The 25864-nt window shown below is 37.0% G+C and overlaps 1 protein-coding gene across 3 annotated transcripts in view; it reads right to left on the reverse strand.

Annotated features, from left to right (window-relative positions):
* Positions 1-549: 549 nt before the first annotated feature.
* BARD1 (BRCA1 associated RING domain 1) overlaps positions 550-25864 on the reverse strand; it is a 120226-nt gene continuing 94911 nt past the window's right edge. For all 3 annotated transcript variants that reach the window (XM_077155036.1, XM_077155035.1, XM_077155037.1), the window contains 2 exons: positions 3919-4016; positions 550-2869 (listed from right to left, as the gene is read on the reverse strand). In XM_077155036.1, the coding sequence (XP_077011151.1) occupies positions 2537-2869; positions 3919-4016 (431 nt within the window). In that variant the 3' untranslated portion in view covers positions 550-2536. The remainder of the gene's footprint in view (positions 2870-3918; positions 4017-25864) is intronic.

A 25864-nucleotide genomic window follows, 5' to 3' on the forward strand; every position in this document is an offset into this window, starting at 1 on the left:
GTGCTCAGTGCTTTCACACGTCTTTGCATCTGCATGAAATGAACAGCATTTTAGCTCTTTATAACTGAAGACATGGATCAGATAAACTTGTAAAAAGATGACATATAAACCCAAGTCTGACAGATTTCAAAGCCTGGGCATCAGTCAGGTCCCCCTGTGTCTTGAATCCAAACTCCAAGCCATCCAGCAGGCACAGTGACCTGGTTGTCCTGGATGGGGAAGCTGAGTGGATTGGACAGGACTGCTGAGGAGCACTGGGCTGGGACGCCAGTTACTAACCCTTTAAGTCAGGTCAAAGTCACAACAGTCTAGTGCTTTTCCCACCTCTCCCACATCACCATTTTAAAGAAACTTGCAAGTATCAGAAGGTGCACCCTGGGTTTCATCAACAATTCATAATTTCTAAGAGCAAATGCAACTTAAGTGGTAAGGCCAAGAGTAATTCTTAGGGATTGACTGAAAAAAATAAGAACTCTCAACTGAGCAAGTGCTCCATCTTCATCATCTACTAGGTGGTCTGATGCACAAAGACCAGAAGATACACATAACTGGAAACACAAATAACTTTAATGATTTATGGTGAATAAAAAGGAAGCTTAAATCTATGATTGAGAAATGAAAACTCAAGCTCATCCATAAAGAAAATACAATTGCAAATTTCAAGAGTTTAACATAAAACACGTGCTGTCAAATAAATATTTAAAGAAAGACAAAGTTAAACTGCTTAATAATGGGAAAAAACACAAAGAGAGAAGGGGTAAACTAAGAAAACGAGTGAAGGAAAATGAGCAGGACACCTCAAATGGGAATTCAGATCCGAGAAAGAGATACAAACCAGTCTAAGAATGTGACCTATGAGGCAACACAATGTGACTGAGAATCAGCTATAAAACAGAAATACACCCCAAATCCCAGTGAGTCTTAAATCACTTAATCTAGACACTAACCCCTCAGATCTGTGTGGTGCTCTGATGCTGATCATTATCTATCAGAATGAAATGTGGGACAAACACATTACTAGTTGCAGATAGTGTTTCAGATCTGAATCACCCTTGAAGGTCAGGGTCAGCCACATGTCATTTTGTTCACATTACATTAGTCTTGATATGGAAAGTAACATGTCAAAGGAAAGACTTACAGTAAAATGTATTTTCAAATGATCAGCAGAATCCCAAACACCTTTAATTTTGATTAACTTCACAGAATCTCAGCATTTTAAAATGAGGGGTATCCAATCCAGTGGGTATCAAACTGTCCTCTTTGGTCCAGGGGGTACCAAAGTGGCAAATTACTGTTCTCTCCTTACATCTTTAAAATTACAAGTAAATTCAACTCCTAGGAAAGATGATTTAGACTTCTGCTTCTTTTAAAATAAACACATATAATCTTGTCAATTCACAAAGGAGAACATTCAGACCAGAGGCCCCCCCATGCTCAGGATGCTGTCCTGTCCACTCTTCTTGTCTGCCTTGGTACGATGGGCAAGCCCTTCCAACTCCTGCCCCTGGACTTACTGTGCATTATGGCCTTTCGTATGATCTAGAAAAATCTGTTCTAAATCAACTAATCCCCAACTACTGCCTTCATGGCTACCTAAAATTGAAAAAAAACAAAACAAAACAAAACAAAAAACTTTACAGAGGAAGAAATTAAAACCTTCAAAAAAATGATTTTGGCAATACCTAGCAAAGTCAACCAGAAAAAGACTGATTCCTAATTAAACCTATTGACATTTGATTGACAACTGGCCAGTTTAAGGAGATCTTTTTAAAAATACTGATCCTAAAATGTGTAAGAGCAAATGCCATATAATATATATATCATAAGCATAGTTACAAATTGAAAGCAAACAATAAGTGTATACAATAAAAATATGTGCCATAAGCCCAATGTTCATTTTCACCACCAAAGAACAATGTTAAAGTTCTAATCATGATTTTTCTGATGAATGGGCAAGGTTTTAAAAAGAGATAAAAATTTAAGAACAGACACCCAAGTAAATTATAAGCAACTAAATAAGCACAATGCAAGATGAAGACAATTGTACACAAGAGAAGAATTTAACACCTGAGATGACACACTGAAACTCTATTTTCATTATAATAATGTCATAAATTATTTGATAGTATTCTCTGTTAAGTAAAGAAACATTAGTAGTTTTGCTGGTAGCCAAGTGTGGACTTTTTTTTCATCAAAAAACATTAAAAGGCTGATACAATAATGATACCACTTGTATATGTAACCAACAATTCTGACACCCTCACTAATCTTTGATAGCTAATAATTTGAATAGAAAGACATGATGAATCAAACTATATGTCAGCTCTAAAAAAATCCTTTAAAAGCAATCCCAGCATCTAAGTTATAAACACAAAATGAATTCGTAATCTGGCAAAAGTTTTTTTTTAAATCAGAAGGAAAGAAAAAAAAGAATGACTACCTATTTGTAAAAAATGTTAATGATCAAAAATAGCACAATGGCTGGGTTCTCATAAACTGTGTAAATTCAATTTGAAATGTTCACTAGGTAAAGTATTCAGCTGTCAAGAGGGAGCAACTCAAAGGACATCACACAGTCTATAAACCAGCTGGAAGGAGCCATCCAAACTTTGCCCCGTCGAATCTTCTCTGGGCGGTAATTAGACAAATCCTCATAGATGATGTACTGTGTACAGAAGCGTTGATCAGAATCAGGTTTGGCATGGTATGCAACTGTATTGATGGTTTGAGTCACATCACTGTCTGGCTTTGGCTTTCTCCTGAGGATCTGTCCCCCAGCTGCTGTGACAAGCTTAATAAGGTTGTCTTTTGGATGGTGTTTGAAAGTTCCCCCAAAATAGAAATAGCACCCATCAAACAGCTTTGGCAACTAAAATAACAAGAAAAAAAGTTATTAAAAGCAGATCAAAATATTTTAAAACACTCCATATAAATAATGGAAATAAAAATAATAATCACGACCAGTTAAGAAACCATGTAATGATGTGCTGGGAGAAGTTGTATTTCAAGTAAACTATTTTGGGTCAAGAAAACTGCTTAGACAAATAAGGGATTCCCTGTTTGGCATACAACCCCCTCACCCAAGATTTTCTGTCCTTTCCATTCTCTTAAGATTTTAGGTATGGTTTGTATAAAAAACAAACAAACAAAAATTCATGAAGTTTCTTTGTTCAAGAGGTTTATTCATATTTCATGGGACTCGAAAATAAAAGAATCCTTAGGGTATTTGAAATATGCTTCAAGGACACCTGGTTAAGTTTAATTAAATTACAAGAGTAACATCTTTCTATGAACCTTTATCCGGTACTGTCCACACATATTCAGGTACCTAAATATTGCCAATTAAAGGGTTCCATGGACACCACAGTGAGAATGTGGCCTTCCGGGTTCCAGAGATGTATTGATTAGGGTACAAAAGACTATTAAGTCAAGGCTGGAGATCCAATTAATTATGAAACATAGTTCTGTGTGCTTTGCAAAAGAAAAAAAAAAGTTTTACAATCCCCTTCTATGAAAATTGTTCTTCATCATTCCTAATATACTCATATATCAATGGGATAATGGAATATTATCCATTAAAACTGCAATATCTGGCAATAAAGACATATGGTAACTAAATCCGAGCAGCAGCTGTAAGACTTCTTTCAAGTTACTTCCTGTATCTTAGACTTACCTCAGATTCTGAAAGGTTTATGGGAATGTTCAAGATGCCAAAAATCCATTAACAGTATGAAATTATTACCTTCTGGATTTTACTGCTCATCATGATCATCTTTCAGAATCAAGTGCTTGAAATAAGCACAATTAAATTTTTAATCAGTCACCTGTACTTGTTGAAAGGGCAGGAGCAATTTTTGCTGATGGTGATAATAATAAGTCATAATAAGAACAATAAATGTAGTATCAAAAGAAAAATACCAGCTGTTCTCTGTTCAGTCTGCTTCTTTTCGGACCTTCAGGAACTTCATACTTTTCCTCCTTTTCACATACTTTACTTTGTAGACATGCTTTCACCCCTGACAAGAACCAAGGATAAAAACAAAATAGATATCAAGTGAGCATTATTCTTTCATCACTGAAAGTAAACAGTTTATCTAAATATATTAAAAATGGATGTTTTTTTCTTCTTCATGGCTGATGTATTGTGATCTGAAATAGAAACAGCAATCTTATTCATGCAAAGATGAAATACAGTAAAACTGGCTTTCCACGTAGAGAAAATACAAGAAATCTTTCCTGTGGAGGACGGGCAATGAAGCTGTACTGAACATCAATCGTAATTTTAGTCTCCCTTCTGAAAATGTAAACCAACCCATTATTTCAAACATAAGAATAAAACTCCACATTTTTATTTACAGCAGTTCTCAAAATTAAGGTGAACAGAAAGTCCTTCATTTACTGTAGCCCACAGCAATCTGTCACTTGTGCACTTACTGCTTGTACCACTCATTTTTGTAATCATATGTCTCATCTCCTGTTAGACTATAAATGATTTGACATTAAGGAAAGTACTCTAAGCACCTAAGTTCAGCTGGCCACTCAACCGGGACTTAATAACATTAGTTAAACAATAAACAGAACCCAGGAACATGCTTGAGCTTTGATAGGTCTAGAAGTCGCCAGACTAGAGCTGAGGCTGGGCCAGACAGGATAAACAGCATTCTGCTTGGGTAAGGGTAAATATGCTTACAGCTCCAGGTTAAAAAGCAAGAGCCAGATCAAGAGAGAGCCTGGCCTGGCACTGTTTAGAGGGCCTAAACTTCTCCAACTAGCTTCTGAGCTGGGAAGCGTTCAGGAGGGCCATTAGCGGGAAGGCATACCAACTGTCTGGCAAAGCTCTAAAAATGAAATGAGCCCTCAGCAAAGCCAGGATCTGTCATCAATGGGACAGATAGCTTAACCTAACAGACAGGCCTGTAAATGTTATTCACTTTCGCATTCCCCTGGCATTTCATCTACTCTTCTATGGAACAGAAGAACAGATATTATTGGTAAAGCTCAAACTCAGGTCTCCTTACTCATGGTCTAGTGTTGTTACTAGAAAGGAAAAAGTTTTTATAAAATTCACTAAAAACATAAACCTTAGAGAATTCTATCAATACAAATAACAAAAAATAATTGCAAAACCTAAACTTGTGGATTTGTAACCTATACCAAACTCTGAAATCTATTCTACAAAATTGTTGAGATGTGCTTTGAAATTGATTGCTTTTTTGTATATGTTATTTTTCACAAAAAAGCCGATTATGATAATAAAGCACAGCTAAATGATTCTGTGAACTACTAATTGTACACTTTGGATGATGATAAGGCATGTGAGTATATATCAATAAAATTGCATTAAAATTTTAAAAAATAACAAAAATAATTGCACAGCACCTGCAAGAGTTCAGAGTAACAGTCCAAATTGAAAATTACTATAAACTGTTTTGGGATATGAAAATGTTATATCCTGTATCACTTGGTGCTAAAGGCTTGAAAATTAAATAGAAAGAATCTATAGTTGCACGAACATTTATTTTTGGTTGACAATTAGAAATACATGCTAGAAATATCCTGATTTAGCAGTATTTTGAAAAACTCTTGAAAGATGCCAGTAATAAAAGTCCATCTAGCTGATCCTACTTAATTCAAAGGCAGAATGACTTCAGTGCAGGAGAAGGAGCACCACCACAAAGCCTGAAGTAGGGAAGTGACGATAAAAGGTCTCCACTCTGAACTGAAACATGGCCCAGAACCAACAGTTAATCTGTTCCAAGTGCCAGAATTGTCCTAGGATTGAAATGAAATTAGATTAGTTTTCATGTGAGTAAGAAAAAGTCTCTTGATCTATAAACATTATGTTGGGAGCAAAATCATCACCAGGTAAGCAAAGAAACTCAAAGACTTCCCATGAGTTTCTATAAAATGATACACTTTAAATTGATCCAGACTTTGTGAGATATCATTTTTAAACTTTCTTCTTCATGACTCCAAACGACAAAATGATAAAACTACATTTCTGTCTAAATGTGTGAAGCTATAGAACCGAGAAGGAGGAGACAGAATTTAGAAAACTGGTACCTCTGGAAAAAAATGCGTTTGAACCCTCATTTATTATGTATGATTTAGTTTATTCTAAGCAATCCTATAACACTTAGATTTCAAAAACATTTAGAATCACAGAATTTAAGAAGTAGAAAGACCTAACAGATGTAGTCCAACTTTATTTTATACATTTGAAAAACCAAATGCAAAAACTTACTGATTTGATCAGATATAGGTAATGGCTAACAAAGCTAACCACTTCCAAATACACAGACTTCCACTTCAGTGCTATCCTGTATGATATTTATTGAGAACCTATTATGTTCAAAAGTAGTCACAGCCTCTGTCCCTGAGAAGTCATTAATTTTTGTATTCCTACTGTTTCCTGTCACTCCTTTTAATAATCTAATCTGAACTTAAAATTAGAGGGCTTTATTTTACCTGTGCCTAATTTTATTGTTTTATTTTTCTATCAACTTATATTTAATTCATTATGATATTCAGTTTTTCAAGCTCATGTTATAATTATATCCACATTTTAAGGACATTAAAGTTACCTCTGAGACAGTTCCAAGTCTTAGTTTATAAGACAGCAAAGGAAATTCTTACCCTTGTCCAGAAATTTAAGAAACTTGATATGACTTGAATTTGTTACAAGGTCAGCTAGAGAACAAGGTCAAGAGTTATAAATATGAGATTTATCGTCTTCAAAGTCATTGTTTCCCTTTCTTTCAATTTAGAATGGCTAACCTTTTGAGGAATAACAAATGCGAGAGCAGATTCGATTGTAAAAGATAGAAAAAAGAAAATGATTCTTTCACACTTGACATTTATTTCCAATATGTTAAAAGAAAAACTGCTTCCTTTAGTGAAAATATGTGAATGCAAAACTGTTTCTGAAAATAATATAGAAGTAAGACACTTTACATACCAAAAAAGCCAGCAAGTATTCTGGAAGTATAGTAATGTGGATGTTATTAGTGAAGGATTCTGAAATATGAGCAAAGCAGCAAAGGCTTTAGTGTATCTATGGCACTGAACAAGATAAAATGGAAATATTAAATATTTTTTTAAAGTAGAAGATCATTAAGAAAATCAGGAACATCAACAGGTTATTTTATTGTTAAGTCCCTGGACACAAGCAACATGTTAGTAGAATGTACCTAGTGCATTATATTGGCTGTACATACAAAGTTATCATTTTTATACTTTCAAATCCTTTAAGACGAAAGACATATCTTATAAATTTTTAATAGTGGAGAAATAATGAATGCTGTTACCTCATGTCTGTCCTATGAGCAGAATGCATCATTATATAATCAGAATTTATAAATGACATTTGAAAATTTTAATTTTCCCTAATTTAAAATAAAATACAATCACAGGGCCTAACAAAAGGAATTTAAAAGGAATAAACTCTTAAAAGGGCAGAAAATGACTGCTATACTCATATTTTCTGGTTAAAGAGAAAAAAAACCCCACAGAATTCCTTAAAGCCCAATTAATTCCATTCCATTTTCCCTTTCTCTTTCTACCTTTAAAACCAAAGATATAACCATTTGTTTTCAAAAAGACTCTAATTAATATTTATAATGTAAAAATTATCATCTAGTTGTACATACATGTTATTATTTCCCAAATCCAGCAAAATGGGTATATTATTTCCATTTCAGGGTAGGAAACTAAAATGCAAAGCAGTTAACTTCATTCAGCCAATAAAGTGGCAGAACAGGAATTAAATCTAAGTCATCTTAGTTTTCTAAAGCCTGTGTGTGTTTTTCAGTGTGAAGGTGATTTATTGCAAGTGCACATTGCAAGGAACTGGAGGAATTTTCCCAAAACCAGTTTGAAGTTAGGGTTTTTATAGGTAAAGGGAAGGGACAGGGGATCAAAACTAAGTAATGTCCACACAATTTATTCTTGTCTGGTCAGCAATGATGCTGGATCTTCATGAGGAAGATGAAGATGTCTCATCTTGTGTTGTTTCAAACATGTCTTGTTCCAGGTTCAGGAATTAGCTTAAGATATTGATGTACAAGCTCTTCTTTGCACGGTCTTCATGACGCTTTTCTTAGCTGATTCTTAGGAATGTCAAACTTTTACCTTTTGAGGAAGAAGTCACTGATTCACTAGGCCACAAGGTGTTCCTGATGCTCTTCTGTTATCTCACTTCTGGGTGCCGACAGTGAGAGTGGATGGGTCCTGGCTCAGCACCACGGCAGCTGAGGGGACCAAGGAGTGCAGATCCGGGGTGGGGTGGGGTTGCAGTAGGCATGTCCCTCACACAGGCCCAGGATGCAGAGGCTGCAGGGGATGGTACCAGCCCTGCCAACTTATCTCTGCCTCCTTGGGATGAGCTCTGAGGCTGGGTATGGCCAGGACCTGGGTGGACCCAATCCAATCCCATGGGCCCTTAAAAGCAGAGGTGATATGGTTGAAGAGCTATAGCTGAGGGGTAGGGTAGTTAGAGAGATTGCTGGCTCTCCCACCAGGGCTGATCTCGGCAGGGACATGGTACCACAGAGCCTGGACGACATGGTCTCTGCCTGCGTGTTTTTTACACTAAAATATTTCTTTCTACTATAAAAGACAAACCTTGGATTCTAAAAGGAATGATGTGAATAGTTCAAATGCTTTAAGGTTGTTGCAATAACTGTTTACATCTTTAATAGCCGTTTAAATCTTTATAGTCAGAAGAAAAGATTTTAACAATGGAACACTCCATCTTTTCAAAAGGAAAGCTTGTCAAGAGACTTACATGACCTGGGACTGATACTGCATGTTGAAATTCAACCGAGGGTTATTCCCTATCAGTGATTCTTAATTTAGGTTAGTTTTGCTGTACTCTGATGCCCTTATCCTGTGGTTTTTTGCTTTTTTTTTTTTTCAGGGGCAGGCACTGGGAATCAAACCAGGGTCTCCAGCATGGCAGGCAAGAACTCTGCCTGCCGAGCCACCGTGGCCCACCCTCCCATGTTTTTTTTAACATAAGAATCATTTTAGCCATGTTTGCAATGCTGAATCTGAGTCCTATTACTCTAACTTACCATAAATGTAATAGCGCTAGAAAAATTGTTTTTTGCTTATAAGATTATTTTTAAAACAGCATTATTTTAATACTGACTGAGTAAAAACTATTTTTCCAATGAAATTAACTTTATTATATATTGAAAATGAGCTCCAAATTACAATTTTGACTGTGTCAAAGTATCACACTAGAATACTGCTAGTGTACTCACACCAAACACTTTTTTCACATCATACACTATTAAGCACCTACCCAAGAAACAGTAATCTCACTAAACTTGAACATTCAAATTCGCTATTTTACACATAAATTATTTTTACTTTTTCCATCACTTATACATGTAGGCCCCTTTCTAAATCCTCTTATGACATATACGGAGTTTTTATAACAGTATTTTTAGATGAAAGGTTATTGCCAGCATGTAAAGTCAGGGACTGAACCGTTCAATGAATACCCTTATATGTCTAGCAGAAAAGGTGGCTAAAATTAAGTTATGGAAATAAGTAGACTGTACCTATATGAGTTGCAAAAAGCACATAAAATGCTATTTATTAATCCTGAAATGTGCTAGGATTGTGTGCTCAATTGACAGAGTTTACCTTTAATGAACAGTATACTGAAATAAGTACTGCATCTAAAGAAATAAGAAGGCAGGTACTAAGACAGTGGCATGGCACTTCCATGAACAACACCAGTGCTTTATATTCATAAAATTCATAAGACTTTCAGAAATATTAGGTTCTGGTAACAATTACTGGGCAGAGAATATATTCCTCTGATGCTCTTTTATTCCAGGAGCAATTTTTTTCCCTTTAAAAAAAAAAAAAAAACTATACCTCAGATGCAGCTTCATTGAGTGTTTTAACATAATTACATTACAATTAGGTAGTATTGTGCTGTTCATTTCTGAGTTCTTGTATCCAGTCTTGTTACACAGTCTGTTTCCCTTCAGCTCCAATTACCCATTATCTTACCCTATTTCTATCTCCTGATGTTCTCTGTTACCAATGACATATTCCAAGTTTATTCTCGAATGTCGGTTCACATCAGTGGGACCATACAGTATTTGTCCTTTAGTTTTTGGCTAGTCTCACTCAGCATAATGTTCTCTAGGTCCATCCATGTTATTACATGCTTCAGAGGTTTATTCTGTCTTAGAGCTGCATAATATTCCATCGTATGTATATACCACAGTTGGTTTAGCCACTCGTCTGTTGATGCACATTTTGGCTGTTTCCATCTCTTTGCAATTGTAAATAAATGCTGCTATAAAAATTGAAGTGCAAATGTCCGTTTGTGTCTTTGCCCTTAAGTCCTCCGAGTAGATACCCAGCAATGGTATTGCCGGGTCGTATGGCAATTCTACATTCAGCATTTTGAGGAACTGCCAAACTGCCTTCCACAGTGGTTGCACCATTTGACATTCCCACCAACAGTGGATAAATGTGCCTCTTTCTCCACATCCTCTCCAGCACTTGTCATTTTCTGTTTTGTTGATAATGGCGATTCTGGTGGGTGTGAGGTGATATCTCATTGTGGGTTTGATTTGCATTTCTCTAATGGCCAGGGACATTGAGCATCTCTTCATGTGCCTTTTGGCCATTTGTATTTCCTCTTCTGAAAGGTGTCTGTTCAAGTCTTTTTCCCATTTTGTAATTGGATTGGCTGTCTTTTTGTTGTTGAGTTGAACAATCTCTTTATAAATTCTGGATGCTAGACCTTTATCTGATATGTCATTTCCAAATATTGTCTCCCATTGTGTAGGCTGTCTTTTTACTTTCTTGATGAAGTTCTTTGATGCACAAAAGTGTTTAATTTTGAGGAGCTCCTATTTATTTCTTTCTTTCTTCAGTGCTCTTGCTTTAGGTGTAAGGTCCATAAAACCACCTCCAATTGTAAGATTCATAAGATATCTTCCTACATTTTCCTCTAACTGCTTTATGGTCTTAGACTTAATGTTTAGATCTTTGATCCATTTTGAGTTAACTTTTGTATAGAGTGTGAGATATGGGTCCTCTTTCATTCTTTTGCATATGGATATCCAGTTCTCTAGGCACCATTTATTGAAGAGACTGTTCTGTCCCAGGTGAGTTGGCTTGACTGCCTTATCAAAGATCAAATGTCCATAGATGAGAGGGTCTATATCGGAGCACTCTATTCGATTCCATTGGTCGATATATCTATCTTTATGCCAGTACCATGCTGTTTTGACCACTGTGGCTTCATAATATGCCTTAAACTCAGGCAGCGTGAGACCTCCAGCTTCGTTTTTTTTTCCTTAAGATACTTTTAGCAATTCGGGGCACCATGCCCTTCCAGATAAATTTGCTTATTGGTTTTTCTATTTCTGAAAAATAAGTTGTTTGGATTTTGATTGGTATTGCGGTGAATCTGTAAATCAATTTAGGTAGAATTGACATCTTAATATTTAGTCTTCCAACCCATGAACACAGTATGCCCTTCCATCTATTTAGGTCTTCTGTGATTTCTTTTAACAGTTTTTTGTAGTTTTCTTTGTATAGGTCTTTTGTCTCTTTAGTTAAATTTATTCCTAAGTATTTTTTTCTTTTAGTTGCAATTCTTAATGGAATTCGTTTCTTGATTTCCCCCTCCGCTTGTTCATTGCTAGTGTATAGAAACACTACAGATTTTTGAATGTTGATCTTGTAACCTGCTACTTTGCTGTACTCATTTATTAGCTCTAGTAGTTTTGCTGTGGATTTTTCAGGGTTTTCGACGTATAGTATCATATCATCTGCAGTGATAGTTTTACTTCTTCCTTTCCAATTTTGATGCCTTGTATATCTTTTTCTTGTCTAATTGCTCTGGCTAGAACCTCCAACACGATGTTGAATAACAGTGGTGATAATGGACATCCTTGTCTTGTTCCTGATCTTAGGGGGAAAGTTTTCAATTTTTTCCCATTGAGGACGATATTAGCTGTGGGTTTTTCATATATTCCCTCTATCATTTTAAGGAGGTTCCCTTGTATTCCTATCCTTTGAAGTGTTTTCAACAGGAAAGGATGTTGAATCTTGTCAAATGCCTTCTCTGCATCAGTTGAGATGATCATGTGATTTTTCTGCTTTGATTTGTTGATATGGTGTATTACATTAATTGATTTCTTATGTTCAACCATCCTTGCATACCTGGGATGAATCCTACTTGGTCATGATGTATAACTCTTTTAATGTGTTGCTGGATTCGATTTGCTAGAATTTTGTTGAGGATTTTTGCATCTATATTCATTAGAGCTATTGGTCTGTGGTTTTCTTTCTTTGTAATATCTTTGCCTGGTTTTGGTATGAGGGTGATGTTGGCTTCATAGAATGAATTAGGTAGCTTTCCCTCCACTTCAATTATTTTGAAGAGTTTGAGCAGGGTTGGTACTAATTCTTTCTGGAATGTTTGGTAGAATTCACATGTGAAGCCGTCTGGTCCTGGACTTTTCTTTTTGGGAAGCTTTTGAATGACTGATTCAATTTCTTTACTTGTGATTGGTTTGTTGAGGTCATCTATTTCTTCTTGAGTCAAAGTTGGTTGTTCGTGCCTTTCTAGGAACTTGCCCTTTCATCTACATTGTTGTATTTATTAGCGTAAAGTTGTTCATAGTATCCTGTTATTACCTTCTTTATTTCTGTGAGGTCAGTCGTTATGTCTCCTCTTCCATTTCTGATCTTATTTATTTGCGTCCTCTCTCTTCTTCTTTTTGTCAGTCTTGCTAAGGGCCCATCAATCTTGTTGATTTTCTCATAGAACCAACTTCTGGTCTTGCTGATTTTCTCTATTGTTTTCATGTTCTCAATTTCATTTATTTCTGCTCTAATCTTTGTTATTTCTTTCCTTTTGCTTGCTTTGGGGTTAGTTTGCTGTTCTTTCTCCAGTTCTTCCAAGTGGACAGTTAATTCCTGAATTTTTGCCCTTTCTTCTTTTTTGATATAGGCATTTAGGGCAATAAATTTCCGTCTTAGCACTGCCTTTGCTGCGTCCCATAGGTTTTGATATGTTGTGTTTTCATTTTCATTCACCTTGAGATATTTACTAATTTCTCTTGTAATTTCTTCCTTGACCCACTGGTTGTTTAAGAGTGTGTTGTTGAGCCTTCAAGTATTTGTGCATTTTCTGGCACTGTGCCTATTATTGATCTCCAACTTCATTCCTTTATAATCTGAGAAAGTGTTGTGTATGATTTCAATCTTTTTAAATTTGTTGAGACTTGCTTTGTGACCCAGCATATGGTCTATCTTTGAGAATGATCCATGAGCACTTGAAAACAAGTGTATCCTGCTGTTGTGGGGTGTAATGTCCTAAAATGTCTGTTAAGTCTAGCTCCTTTATTGTAATATTCAAATTCTCTGTTTCTTTATTGATCCTCTATCTAGATGTTCTGTCCATTGATGAGAGTGGCGAATTGAAGTCTCCAACTATTATGGTAGTTGTGTCTATTTCCCTTTTCAGTGTTTGCACTGTTTGCTGACTGTTTTACATTTGAAGTCTAATTTGTTGGATATTAGTGTAGCTACTCCTGCTCTTTTCTGGTTGTTATTTGCATGAAATATCTTTTCCCAACCTTTCACTTTCAGCCTATGTTTATCTTGGATCTAAGATGTGTTTCCTGTAGACAACATATAGAAGGATCCTGTTTTTTAATCCATTCTGCCAGTCCATGTCTTTTGATTGGGGAATTCAGTCCATTAACATTTAGTGTTATTACTGTTTGGGTAATACTTTCCTCTACCATTTTGCCTTTTGTGTTATATATATCACATCTCATTTTCCTTCTTTCTACACTCTTCTCCACACCTCTCTCTTCTGTCTTTTCGTATCTGACTCTAGTGCTCCCTTTAGTATTTCTTGCAGAGCTGGTCTCTTGGTCACAAATTCTCTCAGTGATTTTTTGCCTGAAAATGTTTTAATTTCTCCCTCATTTTTGAAGGACAATTTTGCTGGATATAGAATTCTTGGTTGGCAGTTTTTCTCTTTCAGTAATTTAAATATATCATCCCACTGTCTTCTAGCCTCCATGGTTTCTGCTGAGAAATCTACACATAGTCTTATTGGGTTTCCCTTGTATGTGATGGATTGTTTTTCTCTTGCTGCTTTCAAGATCCTCTCTTTCTCTTTGACCTCTGACATTCTAACTAGTAAGTGTCTTAGAGAACACCTATTTGGATGTATTCTCTTTGGGGTGCGCTGCACTTCTTGGATCTGTAATTTTAGGTCTTTCATAAGAGTTGGGAAATTTTCCGTGATAATTTCTTCCATTAGTTTTTCTCCTCCTTTTCCCTTCTCTTCTCCTTCTGGGACACCCACAACACGTATATTTGTGCACTTCATATTATCATTCAATTCCCTGAGCCCCTGCTCAAATTTTTCCATTCTTTTCCCTATAGTTTCTGTTTCTTTCTGGATTTCAGATGTTCCATCCTCCAGTTCACTAATTCTAACCTCTGTCTCTTGAAATCTACCATTGTAGGTTTCCATTGTTTTTTTCATCTCTTCTACTGTATCTTTCATTCCCATAAGTTTGTGATTTGTTTTTTCAGACTTTCCATTTCTTCTTTGCGTTCATCCCTTGCCTTCTTAATGTACTCCCTCAATTTATTGATTTGGTTTTTGAAGAGGTTTTCCATTTCTGTTCGTATATTCAGAATTAGTTGTCTCAGCTCCTGTATCTCATTTGAACTATTGGTTTGTTCCTTTGACTGGGCTATATCTTCAATTTTCCTGGTGTGATTTGTTATTTTTTGCTGGCATCTGGACATTTAATCAGATTTCCCTGAGTGTGAGACCCAGCAGGTTGAAAGACTTTCCTGTGAAGTCTCTGGGCTCTGCTTTTTTTATCCTGCCCAGTATGTGGCACTTGTCTGTCTGCAGGTCCCACCAGCAAAAGATGTTGTGGCTCCTTTATTAATGCCACTATTGGTGTTTGGTTGGACCCAGTCCCTGTCACTGTCAGAGATTCCCTCCTCTCCCTCCGGGCAGCCGCCTGTGGCGGAGGGGCACTGGTCGCCGGCTGCCGCAGCTTGGGGAACTCACTGATCCGAGACTCGCCGCCGGACCGGGAAGCCGCCTGTAGGGGAGAGGTGCCGGTCACCAGCTGCTGCGGCTTGGGGAACTCGTTGATCCGAGTCTCGTAGCTGTTCCGGGAAGCCGCCTGCGAGAGAGGGGTGCCGGCCGCCGCGGCTTGGGGAACTTGTCTTTCTGAGACTCTCAGCTGGTCCAGGAAGGAGGGAGGGAGGGGCGCCGGCCGCCAGCCGCCGTGGCCCGGGGAAGCACGTGCCGCTCGGGGAGCTCACCGCAGCGGAGGCTCGCAGTCAGTCCAGCCAGTCCAGACTGGGGTACGCTGTGTGTCCGGTCCCTGCCATGGCCCCGGGAGGTGTTCTGCACTGTTTCTGGTCACCTAGTAGTTGCTCTGGAGGAGGAACTAAGACGCGCGTACCTTAGTAAGCCGCCATCTTGGCCCGCCCTCCAGTAACAATTTGCAAAGTCCCTGTGTCACCTAATATGAACAGAAGAATGAATAAATGGATCTTTTTTTCCAAAAACCAAGAAACAATTTCCAGGTCTGTAATACCATGTTTGATTTTTTGACATAGTTAAGTTAGAGATGTTGTCACAGTATAGACATCTATGGTTTTTTGAAAGTTGAGAGTGACATCAGGTCCAAGGATTACAACTCAAAATGTCTACAAGGGTTAGTCAGATTATATCAATGTGCAATAAACAAGCGTTAAGTGGTAGGGAGTTTGTGGAGACTGCAACAAAAGGGAAAATAGAAGTAAGTTAAAGGCATAAAAAAGAGATGTTTTTGCTAGGCTAAAGCACATTTCATAAATAAAGAAATTTAAGTTCTGAGAGATTTAAGCAGTTTTTCCAGTGACGCAATCAGGATGAGAACTCAGATATCCTCAAACTCCTAGATCAATTTTTTTAAAAAAGGAAATCTTTATTCTTAGTTGTAAAAAAATAACTCACGTAAGAAAATGCCAGGCATCTTTTACTCAGACTTAACATAATGCATTTCTCTTATAATAAATCACAGAATCACTTAACAGATGACTAAATAGGAGGACTGTTATTTCTTTAAAAAACAGGTCAAAAAAAGTACACCAAAAAGAAAAGACTGCTCACTACTATGGGATCAGGGAAGGCACAATGTGTTTGGCTTTGTCTACAGAGGAGCAACAAAATTATTTAATCTGACCAATGCCAAAGTTACTATTCTCTTGTATTCTACAAATTTTAGAGTGACTACTTACTTTCCAGGAGGCATTTACATAGTCACAAATCCACATCAACTTCTTAGTGAACTATTTCTTAGATAAACCCACTGGGATGACTTACAAAGCAACAACAACAAAACCAAGAATGAGATACTTTGAAACAACCTTTTGGCAATTTAAATGTTGATACATTAACATTATCAGTGAACTACAAATTACCAGCCAAAATATTACCTAATTCAGAAGTCTAACTAATACATGATATTTTAAGATTTCATTTATTCAAAAAAGTTAAGCAAACTACAGCAGGAAGTTTTAACACAATTTCCATTAAAATCAAAGTATCAGAACTTTCATATAGTCATAGAATCACCTAAAGGGCAATATATACCATAATCCTTAATCTCTGTAATACATAACAGGATTTTCAAATTGATAGACCATCTTCCATCAATTTAAAGATAATTTTTACAATTTAACCAACAGTTTATATTTGTAATAAATGCTTAATAAAATTAATGTTCTTTCATCTGCTGAACTCCACTAAAGGAGTTCAGCAGAAAGATAAATTCATTCTCACTTCCGAAGAAGCAAAAAGCAAATACAAGACTGGACTCTTGTTAGCTTCCTTAGCTAATAATTTCCAAACTGAGATGACTTTACATGAATAAGTTATGGTATTTTAGTGAACATAAAGGATTTCTGCATATGCCTGAATAAAATACACTTTAAAATGTATCAAATCACTATCTATATAAAAATGCAGGCTTTATTTTACCTTTCTTATCTTTCACATTTTCTGTTATAAGACTTTTGAATAAAGCTATCATTTTGCAAAAATATAGGGATGAATTCACAATCTTATTAAAATTAAGAGATTCTTTTAGCCCAGATGTATTCTTGATCATGTCTACAATTTCAAATAAGCTTTCCTTTTGCCCTGATCTTATTACCTTTTTATAGGTAAGCAGTCCAATTCCCAAAGCACTGCTTAACTCAAAGTCATTAACTCAAAGTCATTAGGTAGCTCTGGCTACCTGAGCAAATCCTGGAATCTCTGCATACTAATGCAGAGCTTATAAATTTCAGGGCTACAACAATTTTTTAAAAAGAAGCTTCTACTACTCAGTAAGGTGTTCCTTTATTCTAAATCTCTAATTTCTGTTCTTGCTTCCTACTTCCTAAAAGCATACATTATCAATGAATGTTTATTTTCATTTTTGAGCTGCATGAACCACTGATAATATTCATGAATTTAAACTGAGTTTAGTTACCTTTCCTAGTTTTAGAAGGAAAAAAAAAAAAAGGACCACACTAATGAAAGGGAGAGAAAAAAAGGCATTCCTGAATCCACAGGCACACTCAAATGACTGAGAATACAAAATAGAAAACATAGAAAAAAACCTTCAAAATGGAGTTTTGTCAAAGGTTAAAAGGGGTTGAGAGTAGGAGTCACCCTTTCCTGGAAAGCCATAGAATTTCTTCACTCATTTTTCAAAAACTATAAAGCAGTAAATCAATCCACATTTTCAAGAACTATAATTCTGTTGGGAAATATTAGCCATTTGTAACTTGAATAGCCTTGAATTTGAATTAAATATCATTCTCAGTCAACATCAAATTTCCTAAAAGGATCAAAATCCAGATTTAAATCATTTCATGCCAAAAGTGAAACTCCTCATAAATTTGTAAGACCAAACTAGGCATCTATGTCAGTCAGTACAACAGCACATAGATAAAACAAACATACAGGAATTTCCCTTCTGATTCTACTAAAAAACAATACCCAGGTTGTAAAAGCAGAAAACGAATTTATTTTGTAAATGCTTTTATGTTAGGCAGTTTAGCTAAGTAGGATATATCACTAAATTTTAGAAAAGAAGAAAAATCACAACAGGAAACCTTCTACAAAATAATGATAAAAATGGAAAACAAGCACTTATAGTTTCATGACAATTTTTGCAAAATTGATGGTAAGTAAAAGGATAGAGAAATAAGCCCAGTATTATTGAATTCTACAGAAAAGAGTAAAAGGACAATGAAATGAAACCTGATAGCATAAATTAAAAGCTAAATGGAAACACTTCAAAGGATAGGAACATAAGGGAACTTCCTCAACATGATAAAGGGAATATATGAAAAACCCACAGCTAATATCATACTCAATGGGGAAAGACTGAAAGCTTTCCCTCTAAGATCAGGAACAAGACAAGGATGCCCACTGGCACAACTGTTATTCAGAATTGTGCTGGAAGTTCTAGCTAGAACAATCAGACAAGAAAAAGAAATGAAAGGAATCCAAATCGGAAAGGAAGAAGTAAAACTTTCACTGTTTGCAGATGACATGATTCTATATATCAAAAACCTATAGCAAAGCTATTAGAGCTAGTAAGTGAGAATAGCAAAGCAGCAGGGTACAAGATCAACACTCCAAAATCAGGAGTGTTTCTATATACTAGTAATAAGCATCCTGAGGAAGAAATCAAGAAAAAAATTCCATTTATAATAACAACCAAAAGAATAAAATATTTAGGATAAAATTTAACCAAGGCCATAAAAGACCTATACACAGAAGATCACAAGAAATTAGTAAAAGAAATCAAAGAAGACCTAAATGAATGGATGGATATACCATGGACTGGAAGATTAAATACAGTAGAGATGTTGATTCTACCCAAATTGATTTTAGATTCAATACAATACCAATTAAAATCCCAACAACTTACTTTGGAGAAGTAGAAAAACCAATAACCAAATTTATTTGGAAGGGCAGGTGTTCTAGTTTGCTAGCTGCTGGATACAATATACCAGAAATGGAATGGCTTTAAAAAGGGGGAATTTAATAAATTGCTAGTTTACAGTTCTAAGGCCAAGAAAATGTCCCAATTAAAACAAGTCTACAGAAATGTCCAAGCTAAGGGACATTTCCTTCCCTATCCAGGGAAGGATACCTTGGTTCAAGAAGGCCAATGACGTTCAGGGTTTCTCTCTCAGCTGGAAGGGCACATAGCAAACATGGCAGCATCTGCTGGCTTTCTCTCAGGGCCTCTTGTTTCATGAAGCTCCCCAGGAGGTGTTTTCCTTCTTCATCTCCAAAAGTTGCTAGCTGGTGGACTCTCTGCTTCATGGTTCTGAGGCGTTCTGTCACGTTTCTCCAAAAACATCTCCTCTTTTATAGGATCCCAGTAAACTAATCAAGACCCACCTGGAATGGGTGGAGACTTGTCTCCACATAATCAAGTTTAATACCCACATTTGATGGAGTCAAATCTCCATGGAGATAATCTAATTAAAGTTTCCAACATACACTATTGAATAGGGATTAGAAGAAACAGTTGCCTTTACAAAATGGGATTAGGATTAAAACATGGCTTTCCCAGGGTACATACATCATTTCAAACCAGCACAGTGGGGTACCCCGAATAAATAAAAATATATTAAAAAAGAGGAATGAAATGAGAAGTCTCACACTATCGGACTTTAAAACATATTACAACCCTAGAGTGTTCAAAACAGCATGATACTGGCATAAAGAGAGATGTACTGACCAAGGGGAATCAAATTGAGTGTTCAGATAGGGACCCTCCCATTTAAAGACAACTGATCTTTGATCAAGGTGGTCGAGCCAACTCAACTGGGACAGAGAAGCTTCATCAATAAATGGTGTTTGGAAAACTGGATATCCTTATCCAAAAGAATGAAAGGTGACTCCTATCTCACACCTTGTACAAAAAATTAACTAAAAATCAATCAAAGATCTAAGTGTTAGGGTTAAGACCATAAAACTTTTAGGAGAAAATACAGGGAAGTATCTTACAAACTTTCTGATAGGAGATGGTTTCCTAGACCTTATACCCAAGGCACAGGCAATGAAAAAAGAAGTAGATAAAAGGGAGCTCCTCAAAATTTTTGTGCATCAAAGAACTTTGTTATGAAAGTTAAAAGGCAGCCTATGCAATAGGAGACAATATTTGGAAACCACATAACAGAAAAGGGTTTAATATCCAGAATATATGAAGAGATTCTACAACTGTACAACAAAAAGACAAACAACCCAATTTAAAAATAGCCAAAAAACATGGTCAGACACTTTTCAGAAGAGGAAATACAAACGCCTCCAGAACATATGAAAAGATGATCAACTTCACTGGCTATTAGGGAAATGCAAATCAAAGCCACAATAAGATATCATCTTACACCTACTAGAATGGTAGTTATCAAAGAAAGAAAGAAAACTACAAGTGTTGTAGAGGATTTGGAGAAAGAGGCACACTTATCCACTATTGGTGGGAATGTAGAATGGCACCACTGATCTGGAAGGCAGTTTGGTTGTTCCTTAGGAAACTAACTATAGAATTGTCATACGATCCAGCAAACCCATTACTAGGCATATGTTCTAGGTGTGTTGCATTCTGGCAGCTAGCAAACTAGAACAGATTTTGGTATCAGAGAGTGGGGTGCTGCTGCAGTCTGCAAATACCAAACATGTTGGAACGGCTTTTTAAATGGATAAGGGGAAGATTTTGGAGGAGTTGTAAGGAGCTTGATAGTGAAGGTCTGGAATGCTTTGAAGAGACTCTTGGTAGAAATGTCTACTCTAAAGATACCTTTGACCAGGCTCCACACAGAAGTGAAGCATGTGTCATTACAGACTGGAAAGAAGGTGATCCTTGTTTTAAAATGGCAGATAATCTGGTAAAGTTAACTAGTGGTTTTGGCTGGAAGACAGATTTTAAAAGCCATGAACTTGGGTATTTAGCAGAAGAGATCTCCAAATTAAATGGTGAAAGTGCAGCCTGGTTTCTCCTCACAACTTACAGTGAAATGCGACAGGAGAGATATAAACCGAAAACTGAACTCTTGGGTACAAAGAAACCAGAAATTGATGTCCTGGAAAATTCTGGATTTCCAGGAAGGGAGACCCGAGAATAGTGCCTCACATGAAGATATGGCCAAATGTGGAACCAGCCAGTCATTTCAAAGAAAGCCAGGATCGGACATGGAGTTATCCAGGAAGGATTTATGGAAACTCCTTATGTCTGACGGACATGATCCAAGGTTACTGCATAGAAAGCTGACGAGAGTGCTGTGGGACCTGTATAAACAGAGCTGCTGCCAGTCTGGACTGGGGGGTTCAGAGAAGGGACACATTGGAGGAAAAAAACTTCACAGGCAAAACCATGGAGGCTGAGGTCTGAAGTCAAGAAGCCTCAGGCTAGGAGAGTGGACCCACCCAAGCACATGGAGAGGGTAAGTTTGCCCCGAAGGCAGAGGATGGGCCTTCCGCCTAGTTGCTGTGGGAGAGTCATGCCGCCTCAGGCCTTGCGAAGGGTGAAGCACATTCCTTGGGGGTTGGGAAGAGCCTGACTGCCACCACATGGAGGGGATGAGCGTGTGCCCCAGAGATGGCAGAGGGCCTGGGTGTAGCCCCAATGCTTGGAGAGGGTGGAGCCGAGAAAAAGGTGGTCTCCCCAATATCCCCCAAGGCTGTGTTCGGAGAGAGGCAGGCATCTGCGTAGGCCCTTGGGAAGGGTGGGACTGCCGCTTTCAAAAGCCCCGAAGATAAATGACTCTCAGGCTTTGAAATCTAATGGACTTTGCCCTGCAGGTTCTTGAAACTGTATGGGTCCAGTGACCCCTGGGTTCTTTCCTCCCTATGGAAATGGGTATATGTATCCCATGACTGTTCTTCTTTTGTATGTTGGCAGCAAATAACATGTTCTGAGCTTTATAGGTCCAGAGTCAGTGGAGAGAATTTTGCCTTAGGACAGACCACGCTTATAACTTTGAGATTTTGTATTGGTTTTAACCTTGTATTTATAATGTTACTGAAATGATTTAAGGTTCTCTGAAATCGTTATGGAATGAATATATTTTGTATATGGTTGGAAAGCATGTCTTTTTTAGGGTCCAGAGGATGGAATGTGCTGGTTTGAAATGATGTATGGACCCTAGAAAAGCCACGTATGGGATTCTTTGCAGAACAAATCGAAATGTCTTCACATAGACTGAGGTGGTGAAGCCATAACTATGGGATTTCACTGGAAACCACTGATTTTTTACTTAGGTTAAAATGTACAATGTGTGAATAAAACTATTTTAAAATCAACAGAGAGATAAAAGTAATGGGGAAAATGTGGAGAGAGAGCAGTACTAATTACTGCTGGTAGGGAGGTAGAGTGGTGCAGCCCCCCTGGAGGGCAGTGTGGTGCTTCCACAGGAGGCTGGGGGGGGGGGGGGTCTGCAGTACGATCCTGCAACCCCTTGGTTAGGTGTATACTTGGAGGAAATGAGAGCAGGGACGTTAATGAACATTTGCAAACTGGTGTTTATGGTGGCAGTGTTCCTGATTTGGAATGGATGGGGGTGGCCTAAGGGTACACAGACTGAGGAATGAAAGGGGAAACTGTGGTGTATACATATAATGTACTATTGAGCAGCTGCAAGAATGAAGTTGCAAGGCATGCAACTAGGTGGATGAACCTTGAGGACAGTATGTTGTGTTAAGCCAGAAATCAAAAGACAAATATTTTTACACCACACTAGTATGGACTAACTATAACAGGCAAACTCTTAAGAATTGAATTTGAGAGCACAGGTTACCAAGTGAAAGCCTACTGTAAAGGTTCCTAGATTCTAAGCTTTTATAGCAGTCACATATATTCCGGACTTGTAACTGTTATTTCTAAATTCTGAGATACTGAGTTCTCTGTGTATAACCTAGTCGTTCCCTAGAACTTCAGGTATTTGCGTGACACCTGAGACTCAGACCTAGAGTTCTATGCAATGAAGTAAGCATTACCCAATATAGCAACTGTTAAAAACAATGAAAAAGCAATAGGACTTAAATTAGGTATGAATGAAACTGATCTGTGTAGGACTAAAGTAAATCAGACAAAAGGAGAAGGGATGACGTTAACTGTTATTTTAAAACTTCAACTTTTGTGTGAGATCAAAGGAAGAGGTATTTATTTATTGCAAAATTTATATTTTTTGGTAGTACACTATCTAACTCGTATGATCTGCTTATTCAAACACCATTAATTGCATGGAACCTTGAATAGGGAGGTAAAAAGGTTGTTGGTTTGTACAGACTGGTGTGATACCCTGATACACCCCAGAGTAATCTGGGAAGATAAAAAAGTATTTGCAAGGTATCCTTGAAGGACTGGGGGAAAAGTGAAAATACTAAACATCCCTACCTGATATTCTCACATGCTTTGGGATTGCCAGTTTGTGGAGCCAGGCCCTTATCTTAGGGCTTGCCCTTATTAAACTTATTCCTGCAAAGGATAGGCTAAGCCTACTTAAAATTAGGCCTAAGAGTCACCCCCAGAGAACCTCTTTTGTTGCTCAGATGTGGTCTCTCTAAGCCAACTCTGTAGGTGAAGTCACTGTCCCTCCTCTGCCCCTACATGGGACATGACTCCCATGGGTGTAAATCTCCCTAGCAATATGGAACATGACTCCTGAGGATGAGCCTGGCCCTGGCATTGTAGGACTTGAATAAAAGAGAGAAAATAAATGAAACAAAATAAAGTTTCAGTGGCTGAGAGATTTCAAATAGAGTCAAGATGTTATTCTTATGCAATATATAGATATCCCATTTTAGTTTTTGGTGTATTGGAGCAGCCAGCAGGAAACACCTGAAACTGTTGAACTGTAATCCAGTAGCCTTGATTCTTGAACATAACTGAATAACTATAGACCTTTTATGGTATGTTTGTGTGATTGAGAAAACCTTGTGATTGACATTCCCTTTATTCAGTGTATGGACAGATGAGTAAGAAAAAAAAAAAGACAAAAAAAAAAAAACAATAGGGGTATATAGGATATTCTGGGTGTTCTTTTTCTTTTTCTTTTTTTGGAGTAATGAAAATGTTCAAAAATCAATTGTGATGATGCAGAGCTATATGATGATACTGTGAATCAAGTTATTGTACACTTTGGATGATTAGAGGTCTGTGAATATAAAATATATCTCAATAAAAAAAAAGAAAAGCTAAATAGTCCACTCATTCCAATATAAACATCTACTAGGTTTTAGATATCAGAAAATTCAGTCACTGATCATTAGATTTTATGATTCCTTGTAAATACCATTTAATGACTGTGCATTTTTACATTACTTTTTAGACCAATGTTCTACTTTAAGGGTATTTATATATAAAAAACTTAATTATTCATAAGATACTATGTTGATACATAATACACTGATAACTCAAATTCTATCACAAAACATATTACTGTATCATAAAATTCTGTTAGGCAAAACTTGGGCACTAATTCTCAAACTCTGTATTATGAATAATATGAAAATAATCCACCTCTTTTAGATGTAGCTAAAGATCAAACTCCATCTGACATTCATAACTTTTCCTTTTAAGCAATCAAGAGTATTTATGGGGTGGGCCACGGTGGCTCAGCAGGCAAGAATGCTCGCCTGCCATGCCAGAGGACCCAGGTTTGATTCCCACCCATGTAAAAAAATAAAAATTAAAACAAAACAAAACAAAAAAGAGTATTTATGCTTGGTGTTCTTTTTTAGTTGTACATTTTAAGTACAAATATTTATGTGGAACTTCTATTTTGATTAAGACAATCACCATATTAAAATGAATTTGCAATAAAAAAGTAGAAAAAAATGTATTTGCTTGGTCTATCTACCAGATAGATATAGAAGATCTATTAGACTGAAGAAATACACACACATAGGTTCTAATTTCCCTGATTAAGCCTTTACCTAAACAACTAATCTTTGGAAATGCTACAAAGATAAACTTTTTCTAACTGTTATTAGAACCTGAGAACTTGAATTTGATCTAACAGGCACATCTTGTTTTTAAACTGGTACAGAGAAACAGGCCTTCTCAGTAACCTATCCATCTGTTCTAGTTTGTTAACTGCTGAAATAAAATATACCAAATATGGAATGGCTTTTAAAAAAGGGGAATTAAGTTGCTAGTTTACAGTTCTAAGACTGTGAAAATGTCCAAATTAAAGCCAGGCTATAAAAATGTCCATCTCAAAACATCTAGGGACAAAATACCTTGGCTCAAGAAGGCTAATGAGTTCAGGGTTTCTCTTGCAACTGGGAAAGGAACATGGATGTTTCTATGGGAAAGGCACATGGTGACGTCTGCTGGCTTTCTCTCCAGGCTTCTTGTTTCATGAAGCTCCCCAGGGGGCATATTCCTTCATCTCCAGAGGTCTCTGGCTGCATGGGCTCTTGGGATCTCATGGCTCTGTCTTCTCATGTCTCTCTTGCTCTGTTCAAAATGCTTCTTCTTTTACAGGATTCCAATAAACTAATCAAGACTCACCTTGAATGGGTGGAGTCTCATCTCCCTCTAGTCAAAAGTTAATACCTACAATGGGCAAGCCACACCTCCATGGAGATAATCCAATCAAAAGATTTCAACTTATATTATTGAGTAGGGATTAAAAAAATGGTTTCTCCCACAAGATTGGATCAGGGAGTTCTGGGAAGATGGCTGAACAGGGTATGTTGAGTTTAACCCTGCTCCAAGGAAAAGTTAGAGAAGGGACAGGAAGGTGACTGAGATGGTGAACCAGGAGTGCA

The sequence above is a fragment of the Tamandua tetradactyla genome, chromosome 3, assembly GCF_023851605.1.
Source record: "Tamandua tetradactyla isolate mTamTet1 chromosome 3, mTamTet1.pri, whole genome shotgun sequence".
Taxonomy (NCBI): Eukaryota; Metazoa; Chordata; class Mammalia; order Pilosa; family Myrmecophagidae; genus Tamandua; species Tamandua tetradactyla.